General features: G+C 42.1%; 1 protein-coding gene across 1 annotated transcript; it reads right to left on the bottom strand.

The window, feature by feature from the left end:
- Positions 1-629: 629 nt before the first annotated feature.
- Positions 630-10,264, bottom strand: LOC125510111 (pantothenate kinase 2). The gene is made up of 22 exons (XM_048675200.1): positions 9,713-10,264; positions 9,123-9,335; positions 8,490-8,545; positions 7,953-8,069; positions 7,637-7,756; positions 7,481-7,575; positions 7,316-7,409; positions 7,014-7,145; positions 6,229-6,341; positions 5,886-6,078; positions 4,766-4,977; positions 4,290-4,331; positions 4,153-4,201; positions 3,293-3,375; positions 2,973-3,089; positions 2,828-2,891; positions 2,369-2,515; positions 2,102-2,248; positions 1,644-1,727; positions 1,357-1,551; positions 1,176-1,247; positions 630-926 (listed from the first exon to the last, which is right to left on the bottom strand). The coding sequence occupies exons 1-22, from the start codon at positions 9,966-9,968 to the stop codon at positions 837-839; spliced, it is 2,691 nt and encodes an 896-aa protein (XP_048531157.1). The 5' UTR covers positions 9,969-10,264; the 3' UTR covers positions 630-836.
- Between the last annotated feature and the right edge of the window lie 3,679 nt (positions 10,265-13,943).

The raw sequence follows: 13,943 nt of genomic DNA, 5'->3' as shown, positions 1-13,943 counted from the left end.
TCTCAAGTCCAGTAGGTAAAGGAGCGGCGTTGTGACAAGCTTGGCGAGCCAACGTCAAAACAACCCTTCTATGAAGATGAAACCCAAGGGCAAGTGGTATCTTAGGACACCTTTCAATATTTTGGGCCAATGCTACGGAAGAATAGAGATATCAACAAAGATGTGAGCAATTGAATCAAAGCTGTGTGAGCCATCGAATCAAAGCCGGATGGATGAAGTGGCACAAACCTTCTTTCATTCTCTATGACAAGAGTGCCACAAAAGCTAAAAGGAAGGTTTATAGAACGGTGATTCGAACCGCAATGGGGTATGGCACTAAGATGGTATGGGCATGTACACCGAGGCCAGTGCATAGGAGAGGGCTAAAACGTGTTGATGGATCAAGGTAGACCAAACTTGACATGAGAGGAGTCCCTAAAGAGATATCTTAAGGGCTCGTATATAACCAAAGAACTAGCCAGAACTAGCCATGGACAAGGCACGTGAATGTTACCTATCCACATGCCAAAATCATGAGTTGGTTTCAAGATCTTAATGGAACAAGGCTATCCCAACTTATTTGGGACTAAAGCCTTTGTTGTTGTTGTGGACACTACTTTGACCGAGGAGTATTTTCTATAGTGTGAGAGTAGAAACAAACCTTCAGTTCTTGCAGTATAATTCGGTTTTTTAGCTTATATGCCATGTGCCAGCACAATGAGTTTTCATGGTCACTGAGTACATCATAACACTGTCTAAACCTTTGGTGCTGCTGTGCTAGAATCACAATGGTTTCATGGTTCTTGAGTACAACACAACACCATCTATAGCAATTTGTCCGCGGGTCTTCTGGACCGTCACGAAACAGGTTCAAATTTACAGATGCAGTCGTATATGTTTCCGTTGAAAAGCTTCTCTGCCAACCTCTGGTTCTTCACCATCGCAAGCTGCACACATAGTCAGTTTGGTAAGCTCAGGATATTGAGTACACTATATAAAGCTTTGGCGCAATGCTCTTGTTGGCTCGACGATATTGACAGACTGGGTATAAATCTCCAGCAAAGCGCAAGTGCAAAGACGGTTCACTTGAATAATAGCACAAGAGTCAAGTTATACTGCCATTTAGAATGACCACAAGGCCAGGATCAAGTTTGTCATTATACATCAAACAAGTCAGCACTGTAGAAAATAAGTACCTTCAGAGCGTCACACTTGAAACGGGCGTTGAGGTTGGTGTGCAGCGATCGCCCCATGCCCTCTAAGATCAACTGCATAACATTCACAGCCAAAACCAACAGATCAAACAACTCTCCAGCTGATTATTGCACACAAGGAAATACATTCGGCTCAAAGAGCTACTACATACAGACTTCTTACCAGATCAGCATCCTTGGCAGCAGCTGCAAGCTCCGAGCTAACCTGCCGGAAGTCAATGCATGGACTGCCACATCCATTCTCCACAACCATTAGTGGCACCGACGCCGGTTCATCCTTGGTATCACCTTGGATGCCAGCCATAGCATCGACTATCAGTCCGCCTGCTTCTGCAGCTTTCCGAAGGATACCACAGTGCTGCGACACATCACAACCAATAAAGCAGAAGCCAGATGCATCAGTAGATAAAACAGCTAGGACGGAGAACAAAATTTCCGTTCACTTTGTACCTTTGCAGCTTCAGCTACAATTTCTGGAAGTTCATTAGCCGTAATATCATTCAAAGCCGGCAACGAATTTGCAACCAGAACTACCTGCAGAATCAGTATTTGGTTACCAGCTTATGCTGAGTGTCTGGGTAGCAGTTGAAAGAGTAATCATTGAATGGTTATTTCACAACGTTGCTGAAACTGCGAAAGTCATCTTTCTATCAGTTCCGGCATTCAGTCTTTCAGTCTGGGTGATGCAAATAAAATAAAATTTCCAGATCTGGCATTCAGTCTATATTTTCCATCAAGGACAACACTATAGCATGCAAATTACACCCTATAGCATGCAGTATACTGCTTGTCCCCGGCCCATGATTCAATCTCTTGAAACAGCAGGACGTTTGTTCTTTTTAATTCAAACTATAATGTGGGGCAAACCTAGCAAAATGTGTTCTTATTTTCATACTCTCAATTTATACCTCAACTCCACGGCGTAGAAATTCTCGTGCTAAAGGAAGCATTCCAAGGACCACATCAGCACCCGCGTTATCAACAGAAATAAGTGCTCTTTTGTATGGCTGATCCTTCTTAAGCATTCTGCTTTTGAACGTATCAAAGTCATCAATCTGAAACAAAAGATACCATCATTACGATTATCTGGTCATGTATTAGTATAACTCGTAAAATATAATTTGGGTAACTCGTGCATTGCAATAACATTTGAATTTGAGACTTGGAATACTTGCCCGCCAAGGACGTTGCATCTTCTTGCGGCTCATGCGATAAATTTCTATTATAGTTCCTTGGTTGTAAAGGTCCACGCAAGCTTTAGACCCCCAATCAAATATGTTCGCAGCAAGAACACCTTCAATTAGCGCAAGCAATCTATCTTCCTGAAAACATCGAGCATAAAAATAAAACTTTGACGAATTCATAATTCCAGAGATGAAACTGAGTGTAGATTGCTGAACTACCGGCCAGCAGCATGTGGCCGTCACAGAAGCATGCAAGCAAAAAAATCAACATAAAACTGTTTACCGTGGCACTGGCAGGTGGGGCCAGAACAGATCTGCTTCTCAGTTACACAATGTGTAGCAGTTTATGAAATTGTTATTATTTTTTTGCTGTGAGATTAACCAAAATTCTCACTTTTTTTTATCTACGCGCTGTGCCAATGGATAAAGAAGGGAAACATTCTCTCATACCTCATCCATACTATCAAGTTCCATGAGTAGATCAGGTAAAACAGCCAGTGAAGCTTCATTTTCCCTTCATGCAGAAAGCATCAAACAATTTAAGTAGCCAGAGGAGAGATATTTACTGAGAACCATGAAGAGATTATGAACTAACCTCTGCTTGATACTAACATATGCATCGAAAAATTGAAATTCTCTCAAACATTCTTCTCTCAACTCCAACAGGTTGGCTAAACCGAACTTCCCATAAGCAGCAGGCTCCTCAGTCAACCTAAACTTTAACACATAAGTAAGGCAACAGAGCGATAACGTGCAATGCAGTTTACACTAGGGCTGTTTGGTCAAAGCCCTAGAGTAAGCTAAGTATGTCAAAAAAATTGGCTACGTTGTGGCCAAGAAAAATGGCACCGCAAATGTGGCAAGCCATAGGTTGTGGCAGCCAAACACCAGCGGCATGCAACTACAATTGTGTACCTTGCCAAATGAGCAGAAAAGGCATGCGCAAACGCATCTCCCCGCCGTTTCGCGTCATCAGTCCCACCTTCACTGGCAACCGCCTGCAAACAGTATGCAGTGTTTAGTCACCGAGATACTTTTCAAGTTTACACGTACACTTAAATTCATTGCTATACCAATTTAACGCCGATAGAACTGTGAATCTAGGAGCTAGCAAGATAACAGAATCACTAGTAATTTAAATGTTAATAATAGTGGCTCCACGATATAGCTAGGTACTAAGTGTTGAGTCTGTTGTATTGGTCATTTGGTTTTTACCCGCCCTTAATTAACTAGGCTGTATTCTTCTTAAGCTTCTGCCTCGATTTTGGAAACAAAAAATCATAGTGCTTAACAAGAGCAGTGTTTTTAGTAGAATATATATGTGGATGGAGTGCCTGCTTAGTAATTATTTTAAATAGTTAGCATCACTTGGTGGTAACTGGTAAAGTAGAACAATGATATTTTAAACAGGAAATTAATCTTATACTCCCTCCGTCCCAAAATAAGTGTTGCTGATTTAGTACAACTTTGTAATAACTTTGTACTAAATCAGCGACACTTATTTTGGGATGGAGGAAGTAGACATGAAGGCCTATCTCTAAGCCTTAACAGACTTTGCCGGCCTCTCCTTGGACTTGTGGCAGTGGCTAGTGGCTGCAATGCTGACCCCCATGACACATGGTTGCAGGCTGACAGACTTATTTAAGGACCCAGACAGGTCCCCAGTTATCAATTGACGTATAAATATTCAGATAATTTATTGTTATCACAATGTCATGCAGTGAAACAAAATTTAGATGTATACAGGGAGAATATGTGTGAGAAGTGGAACATACCTTCTCCACAAGATCTGGCAGGTGGTCTGACAAAATGGTGAACCAGTACCTAGCATGGAAAATCTCAGATATCACCAAGGGAATCATAAGAATGCAGTTCCTATAATGTATTTATAGACAAGGGAAAGGAAAAATACTTGAATTCGTCATGGTCGAGATCGATTGTGTTTGGTTCATACCTGCAGTACAGATTGTATATTACAACATGAACACGATGTATAGTTGCGTTGCACATGATAGCATTTGTTCTTTCACTATCAAGCTTACATACAGTGTCCATACATAACAAGGACTCTACTCCATCGGTGAACAGAAAGGGCGCATGTTACTTATTGCCCCATAGATAAAGAAAAATGATTCACAATGTAGTGATTAGTTTTATGTAACTGTAAGCTTTGGAGGCAAGCATCGACTCATAACTTCTCAATTTTGTAGGGAAATGGAAGTGGAGCTCCAACTTCCACACTGAATTTGTTATAATAGTTTGACTTCACTTGGTCTTCTTTGGGTCCAAAAATCGGATTCAACTACCTAGCCAGTGGCCAGAGCCCCTTTGATGTTCCAAAAAATTATTAGACATGGTAGAGATGAGAGATAAATAGTTGTGGCTTACGTCTTTGGGTCTTCCAGCAATGGGAAGACATCCAATGAGGGTACAAGATGGAGAACACCAACATTTAGAGCTGCACTTGCATCAGACCGCAAAATGTCACCCTTGGAAGTAGGCCTTTCAAAACCTCCCATGCCTGTCGTAGCAGGAGCTCCCATGGGTACAGGTGCTGTAATCTGAGTACCCTTCTGCACAAACTTCTCCATCCATGATATCTGACAAGTAGAGTTCCATATCAAAATTTATTGATCTTGCAATTCAAAAAGAACAATATTTAATAGCTAAAGTGTTGAATAGTTTAAATTTTAAACATTAGCCATGTGCCAAAGAATAGAACATGGTGACGACAAAACATGACTCATTCCAGCAGCTATTCTAATAGAGGACAAGGCTGAAGGCTTTGAGTGACTTGTTTGGGGGGTTGGTGCGTGCACATGTGTCTTTTAGTTAGATGGAGGTGGTCTCCACAAAAACAGTGTAATATTTGTGAAGCAAACATTTAATTTCTGGTTCCAGTGTTCTGCCTGGATTCAGCAAATCTTACCGACCGTGAAAGAGATTCATATTGTGGGTTTAACTTTAGGTTGGGCAATTTGAAAGACCAGGAAGTCTTTATGTTTTGAAAAGAAAAGGATAAATCTATAACGGGCATGGTTTGCTTTTCTGTGTGTGTTTTGTACTACTGACAAGGTATGCTAATGGGAGATCTCCAGGATGCTTCCCGTGGAGAAGCAACTTGACTGCAACAGATTGTGAGTCGCCTGGGTGAAAAACATCAGGGACTTGGGGTGCTGACAGCTGAAGAGGCTGATCAGATTCCAGTGGCGTGACAGCATTCTATCCACTGATCAGCTTTCGGTGGCTTAGTTTGACTGAATTAGCTGAGTTGTGAGGCTGACCACTAATTATGTGAAGGGTATGTTTCCAAAGGTTCCAAATCAGTCTAGGTGTGCTGTTGTTAGCATGGATAATCATGTACTCTATTATACTCTATTGTTAATGCAAAAATGAGTAAGGTTCTCCCTCGTAAAAAAACAATAAAGATACAGATTGTTATGCTCTGCAGAATAACCAAAACAACATAATCATAAAGACAACGATAATAAGAAATAGATGTCATTACCTTCTCGTTGAGATCCCCCAGAGGAGGCCCGTGAATCTTCCCACCAACATATGGAGCACCCATTGGAAAACGCTCAACCAAGTGATGTGCACTCAAGTCATCAAGACCATGCTTCTCGTAACTCATAAACGCGCCAAGTGCTCCTAGAAAACCCTCATGACGCAGAAACATGGCTTTTGCTTCTCCTTTTGACCTTATCAAAACAATAGTGTATGTTTGTTTCAGGAACATACTATTGAAATACAATATGGGGGCAGTATTATTTAATTATTTTCGAAATTAACTACATGTCTACTTTAGTACCGTAACACATCCAAAACTAAAATGATTTCAGGATGTTTACCAGAAATGTACTGCAAAAGAAATTGTGTCCATGGTGTAAGCATGGCCACGAATGAAGAATCCACCAAAAAATATCCTCTTGAGTCCATATCGAAGTGCATTAAGATAGGAGATCTACAAAAAGGAAGAAAATGAGTCCACTGAAATGTGCAATATTGCATGCACTGTCATAAACTGGTACCGGACAGTGGACACCCAGTTTCTCCTTAGACCTAGTGTCGAGTATTAAACACAGATGAAATTCAGAGATTTTGGCTATATGTACTTTCTAATGAGATATGTTCAGCCGTAAGATCCCAGAGAAACCATCGCTGTTAGCTTACAACAACTAACACTAAATATCTGAGTTCACCGAACAGCATGCTAACTGGCAGTCGACCTTTGAGGAACCTAATACATAGTTTATCACTGCCATCTGATATCATATTTTGCAGTGTCAGCTTCTGGGCTCTTTCTGTTTTCAAATCCACAAGTACTAATGAATAATTGCGTACATTTTTACCAATATCACTACATAACAAAACAAGCTGAAACTCCATATTTTGTTTCTTTTCACAGAAGAATGCTACTGTTCAGTGTTGGACACGGGTTTCTGAATAAATCAAGTAGAACACAGCTCTATGTTCAGATAAGCTTCCAAGCCTCATTGTATGGATCGCTTGCTCAAACTTTTGAAGTCAACAAAACATTGTCAGGTTTGAATCTCTAAATACTTTGAAGCAGCAATATCTGAGGTTCAAAATACTATGTCAATAACTACTCAGCGTTTCTGTATCAACAAGATACCTGGCCAATATTATATGAAATCATCCGTAAGAGGGAGAGTGAAATATCCTCGGGTCTATAATCAGATAGCTCCTTGTTATCTGAAATTGTCTTCCCAAAGCTAGAGGCAATTGTTGACGCCGAAAGGCCAATCTGCAAGACACCATAAGCATTAGTGCATTGCATAACAAGAATTAGGGACTTTGACACGGTAAATGTTATCCACTAATACCACTTGCAACTGGAAATTTTCATAATGCATACAAAATCCAATGTGCACATTATGATAATAAAATGAAACAACTAATAATATTAATAGTTACCTTGGAGTAGTCCAGACCACCATATATATCTCCTACAAGCATGTCAATGGTGCTGTTGTCTCCACGTTGGCTCAGCTCTAGTAACTCGTCAAAACTGAAACAAATTCAAGATTTCAAACTTCTATGGAGGAACACATGATATCGATGAACAGACAAAAATAGCACCTCTTGCACTCTGTCATTAACCTCCCCAATCCCCAGTATGTACCGCCACCAACGTTTGTTCCACTTACTCGTTGAAACTTCCCATGCCCATCAACCTTTGAAGAAGAACAATTAGCAAAGATCCAATGAGGGGAAAAGGGTCAACCTTAAAGTTACCTTGATTATGCTGACACCAGATCCAACATTAACTAGAAGGTAAGGAAACAGATCGTTCTGATCAATTTGCACGTACTCCTTTTGGCCATCCATGTGTGTAAAGGCTTCATGGCGTATAGCCTGGCAAAAAACAAAGTCTTACTAACTTGCACGTAATTTGATTTTCTGAGTGCGACCACCCTATGAGATGTGTTCAATAACACTTTAGTGGCACAATACATTTTGAACAATCCATTATAAACACCATGTACAATATGGAACTGCATAGTAGGATGCAGCCAAAATAGTGATATTGCAATTTAGAAATAATGAAAACCTTAAGCAGAAAGTTTGCTCCAGCTACAAGGCAGTCCATTTCATCTTCCTTCTCAAGACTGACTCCCAATCTTTCCTTAAAAAGATCAGCATACTTGAATGCTCCACCACCTGTTGCCTTTCCAGAAAATATCATAATCAGTAAAAAAAAGTAGAATTCTAACTTCTAATGCTGTCATGAGAAGGAAGAGCGGTGCAAACATCAAAACTTTCCTTCTATATAGTACAAGTTGCTAATACTTCCATTCAAAAGTTTATTACTGTGAGAGGAAGGGAAATCTCATAATGATTTACTACTAGACCATCTATGGTGTTATGTGCTAGATGCCTGTTTTCTACTAAAAAAGAAGTGGTATGTGCCCGGAACAAATATGGCTCTTATTCACCAAAAGCACCAAAACTAACCATTTGTTCAAATTAGGAAGAACACACTGCTAACCAATATGTCAATCGTCCTGATAACAAGCACTAGGTAACTTTTCAGGCATACAAACCAATTTTCAATAAATGGTGATGATGTTATCTCATTAGTTGTTACCTTAATGACAATGTTATCAGGCTGAGCTCCTGAGCGCCATGAAGGTGAATCAACTCCTGCAGCATAAAACTGCAACTCAATGCGAGAGCAAGGGAAGATACAAGTAAAAGAACAGTAAAACCACATGAAACATAGTGATGGGAGGCTGGGAGCAATTAAGAGATTAGAGAATGTAGTTTAAGCTCATGTATATATACATCAAATTTGACATATGGTAAACTTCCAAAATGGATAGAATACAATGAGGATTGCAAGGTAAGAACATGAGACGCAAAAACTTGAGCATGCCATCAGAATAAAGATATGAAATATGAAACGAACATGTCAGCACATACAAATTAGAAAAGCCATAGGATTGAGAAATAAAGAAGATATACGCACAAGTCAACCTCAAAATTATTAGCATGTTATAATAACTTGAATAACTACCCATATATATACTGTCACTATGTTTATAAGAGAGTGTTATTTTCCTTTGTTTTACAATAAAACTATATATCATCCTAACACGATGTGATTATACTGAACAGAATATATAAAAAATCCACAGCGTACAGGATTTGAATTGTTTTATATCAAACTATCAATGCAGCAATTTGTATTATAAACGAAGTAGTGCTAATATTTGCATACCACCCCGGTGTAGTTGTTTGGACGAAATGAAGTCCAAACATTCATTTAGCTTCCCGGTTTCGAACTTGACAAAGTGGAGCCTCCCTCCGAGAACCGGGTAACTCCTCCTGGCACCAGTAAATATCTCAAGCCTTCTCTTGGTGGATAGCTTGCGCTTATCCTCGGTGGGCTGATCCGCATGCCGTGAGAAGTATACCAACTTTATGAGAGAGCCTAGAGGGAAAACATACAGTTCAGTCACAAAACAAACAGTTTGTAGCTCTCATTCAGACTGATGACCAGAAAACAATGTGGTGAACAAAAAACACAAAAGCCAAATGCAGGCTATTAATAGGAGTAATTAGCACAAGGATCAGTACCGAGCAGCAATGCAATAATCCGGAGTCGGAAAGCCTCCATCCACAGTTTGCATTTCACGTTTCATGCACTATTACGACCCATCTTACTCCTTTAGTTATTTATTTACTGAAAAGTGGAAAACTAGCTAGCATCCTTCTTCACGCGCTGCCTCCACACTCCACAGTAACCAGCACACTCAGCACGCTTATGCGGCGAATTTGAGCAAGAGAGGCAAGGTCCGTATGACGTACCACCGATGTCGAGGGCGAGGTGGGAGATGTCGTCGGACTGGTTGGGCAGCAGGATGGTGGGGTTGCGGTCCTCGAGGGTGCCGTGGATGGCGGCGCCGCTGAGGTCGAGCTGCGGGCGCGAGCCGGAGCGGTTCATGGTGGTGGTGGCCGACGACGAGGCCGCCGGCGCCTTCCCCTTGGCCTCCGCCTCCGCCTCGTCCTCGAGCGTCACGTCCTCGGGGATGCGGGGCTCGCTGCCGCTATTATTGGCCGCCATTCCAGGCCAGTGGATTGGATGTAGGAGGGAGGGGAGGGGATGGATGAGTGCCGCCACCAACCGCCCACCTGCCTGCCGGCTACTGCTTTGGGGGGATCGAAAATCGCCAAGCAGCGGGGGACAAAACCGGAATGGATCGATCGATCTCAAGGGGGAACTCTCGACTCGATTTGTGTGGGGAGCAACGCTGCAGGTTGGGGATGGATCGGGGAATCGGTGGCTGGGTCCTCGTCCTCGGCCTCGCTTGCGGCGTGCGTTACTGGGTGCGTGGCTAGGTGGACTCGTGGGTCGTGGTCCCGGACTGCGAGCACTATGGATGGACTCGCGTGCGGCCGTGCGCGTGAAAAGTCCAGGGGATCTCAGTGCAAAAAGCACACAGACGCCAGGTCTAACCTATAAAAACTAGGTGATGCTCCGCGTATCATCTAGGACCGGATATCAAAAAATATAGGTTAATATGATGTAGTAGAATCCAAGGCGGATGCTTGAGAAAAAAATATGGTCTGATACATAAAGCTGAAAATGTTAAAGTGAATAGTAGCAATGCATGTGTAGTGAGAGTTCACTTTTTATTTTTTGATGAGACCCATTAGTAATAGCTTGTGTTGGAGAAAAAAAATCAATCTAGACGTCTCAAGCTACCTTTTGTCATGTAGCATCTATATTCATATACCATCATTGTCTATGCCAAAAAGGACTGTAAAGACCAGCCACTTTCTTTATCGAGCCATTTGATCTAAAACCACGGCAAGTAAATCGGAACGGAGGGAGTAGAAAAATAAAAAAATTAGCGATCGATCCCATCTGACTGCCAGCCCCGGCGTCTCCTCGTCTCTGGACTCCTGTGTTCTTTACCGAGCAGGCGACTGGGCGAGCACCCAACGGCAGCGATCGAATCGATCGATCCGTTGCTGGCGGGCGGCTCACGACCGGTGTACGTGCGCAAGGGCAACCATCAGGCCACCGCCCGACGATCACCCAGATCGAACGTTGCAGGGCAGGCTGCAGTGACCAGCGGGACGGGGCCATGCCTCCGGCCTCCACGCGACCACGTCTGTAATTTTGACTACCCCTAATCCCTCCTCTCTTAGCAAAATAGTAATACGATTTGAGTTTTCCGTCTAGATTACAGTCAAGAAGTCATCACTTGATTTGAATTCTGCCCGGTATTCCTTTTCTAATTAGGCATACTTTATTGGCTACATAATTTTCCATGTCTCATTTGGCATTTGTAATTTATTTGTTAAATACAGATAATATAGAAAAGTTTCTTCTAAAAAGAAAGGCACCATAATAAGATGCTTCAAAAGGCATGAATAGGCAATGAAAAAGGTCACCATTGATCAAGTGGATTAGTATATTTCATGGCTCGAAGAAAGAGAGTATAATTAAGGTAAGTAGGTAACCTTCAAATTTGTAGTCCATCAATTTGGGCATTTTATTATGTTCGACTTAAAAAAATTATTACATTTCTTGTCTTGTAGGTTGCTGAATCTAGATGTCTGATGATGTGCTTTGAAGTTTGAAAATGCAAGACATCCATTTCAAGTAAATTTATCCTTTTTTATTGGTACATTAAGCATTTTGATTGTTGCATTTTGTTTTTATAAATTGACTTTTATTATGTCTGAGAATCCGTGTACCCATTTATTCAATACAACTTTGCTTGAAAATTTTACGCTATGGTTAATGTTGGGATATCCTCCTCATGTGGGCTGTGAGGAGATGACCATTTGAGGCCTTTTAGGCAGCCCAAAGAGGTGCAGAAGCCCACTACCCATTAGGGTTATGACCTAGGGTCATTTTGGACTTTGCACATAAGAGGATGGGGATGCTTTACCCTTCATCCAGCAGCCACCACCAAGAGTGATGAAAATCAGTTCATCCTCCAAGAAAGGAGAAGAGAGAAAACCAAGAGAGCAAGGGAAGAAGAGGAAGATTGAAGGAAGAAGAAAAGGGAGCTCCTCCCCAAGGTTGTGATGGTCCAGATCCACTACCTTGTCTCCTTCAAGCTTCGGTTCCACCATCTTTGGTGAGATTGTTCCAATCCCTAGTTCTTGAGCCCCAAATCTTGTTGTGTTCATCCAAGATTCAGAAATCTTGATGTATGAGATTCTCTAGTGCTGTATAGAGAAGAACTTGTTGTATCCCACATTTGATAATAGTGGAAGAGGATTTGGGTGGCTTCGGCCCATGGTTTTCCCCCTCAAGTTGAGGGGTTTTTCACGTAAAAATCTGGTGTCTCTTTGTTGATGCTTGCTGCTATCCAGAAACTTACTCCTACCACAAGACACTTGGCTGAGGAGTGTCTTGCCTGCTGAGTAACATTTTCTGCCTCCATATATGCTGTTGCATATGTTTCCTTCCGTGCTAAGTAACGATCCTTGAGTTAGTACATGATGTGGTGCTGAGATTACTTGTTTCCACTGCAGTTATCAGTTAACCATGATAACCCACAAGTATAGGGGATCGCAACAGTTTTCGAGGGTAGAGTATTCAACCCAAATTTATTGATTCAACACAAAGGGAGCCAAAGAATATTCTCCAGTATTAGCAGCTGAGTTGTCAATTCAACCACACCTGGAAACTTAATATCTGCAGCAAAGTGTTTAGTAGCAAAGTAATATGATAGTAGTGGTAACGGTAGCAAAAAGTAATATTTTTTGTGTTTTGTAGTGGTTGTAACAGTAGCAACGGAAAAGTAAATAAGTAGAGAACAATATGTGAAAAGCTCGTAGGCATTGGATCGGTGATGGAGAATTATGTCGGATGTGGTTCATCATGCAACAGTTATAACATAGGGTGACACAGAACTAGCTCCAATTCATCAATGTAATGTAGGCATGTATTCCGAATATAGTCATACGTGCTTATGGAAAAGAACTTGCATGACATCTTTTGTCCTACCCTCCCGTGACAGCGGGGTCCTATTGGAAACTAAGGGATATTAAGTCCTCCTTTTAATAGAGTACCGGACCAAAGCATTAACACATAGTGAATACATGAACTCCTCAAACTACGGTCATCACCGGGAGTGGTCCCGATTATTGTCACTTCGGGGCTGCCGGATCATAACACATAGTAGGTGACTATAGACTTGCAAGATAGGATCAAGAACTCACATATATTCATGAAAACATAATAGGTTCTGATCTGAAATCATGGCACTCGGGCCCTAGTGACAAGCATTAAGCATAGCAAAGTCATAGCAACATCAATCTCAGAACATAGTGGATACTAGGGATCAAACCCTAACAAAACTAACTCGATTACATGGTAAATCTCATCCAACCCATCACCGTCCAGCAAGCCTATGATGGAATTACTCACGCGCGGCGGTGAGCATCATGAAATTGGTGATGGGGGATGGTTGATGATGACGACGGCGACGGATTTCCCTCTCCGGAGCCCCGAACGGACTCCAGATTAGCCCTCCCGAGAGAGTTTAGGGCTTGGCAGCGGCTCTGTCGTGGAATTGTCACGGCAGATGTCCTAGCGAAAGGACTTAGTCGTAGGGCCATCGCAACTAGGAAGCTTAAAGGGGTTAATCGGGACAAAGGACACAGAGGTTTTATACTAGTTCAGCCCCTTACGATGAAGGTAAAAGCCTACGTCTAGTTGTGTTGGTATTGCTGGGGTTTCGATCACCAAGAGGCTTAACTCGCCGGCTTGGTTATCGATCTCTTGTATCTTGCCCTAAGCCGCCATCGGGTCGTCCCCTTACATACACAGGTTGACGCCTGGTGGCCTACAGAGTCCCGGCCGGCTCATAATCATGTCCGGCTCGGTGACTTCCTTTACATGCCTTTCTTCACAAGTTTTTCCTTACATACATCGGTTCACAATATCGGGCTTTAAGCCGCCTCCAGGCCTTTGGGCCTTCTATAAGATTTAATAAACTATCGTCTTGAATGTTTACTGGGCTTCTTGTGTAACCCGCCATTGGGGCTGACCCGGCCCCTCCTGGGCGGGTCA

This window comes from Triticum urartu, chromosome 5 (genome assembly GCF_003073215.2).
Source record: "Triticum urartu cultivar G1812 chromosome 5, Tu2.1, whole genome shotgun sequence".
NCBI lineage: Eukaryota > Viridiplantae > Streptophyta > Magnoliopsida > Poales > Poaceae > Triticum > Triticum urartu.
The sequence above is the reverse complement of the archived record's forward strand: the minus strand, read 5'-3'. Positions and strand labels throughout refer to the sequence as shown.

Coding starts and splice junctions, on each gene's coding strand:
- LOC125510111 (XM_048675200.1), bottom strand. CDS start 9,968: ATGGCGGCCAATAATAGCGGCAGCGAGCCCCGCATCCCCGAGGACGTG. Junction 8,070..8,489: donor CTGATAACATTGTCATTAAG/GTAACAACTAAT, acceptor TTTTCTGGAAAG/GCAACAGGTGGTGGAGCATT. Junction 6,079..6,228: donor TCTTTTGCAGTACATTTCTG/GTAAACATCCTG, acceptor TGTTTTGATAAG/GTCAAAAGGAGAAGCAAAAG.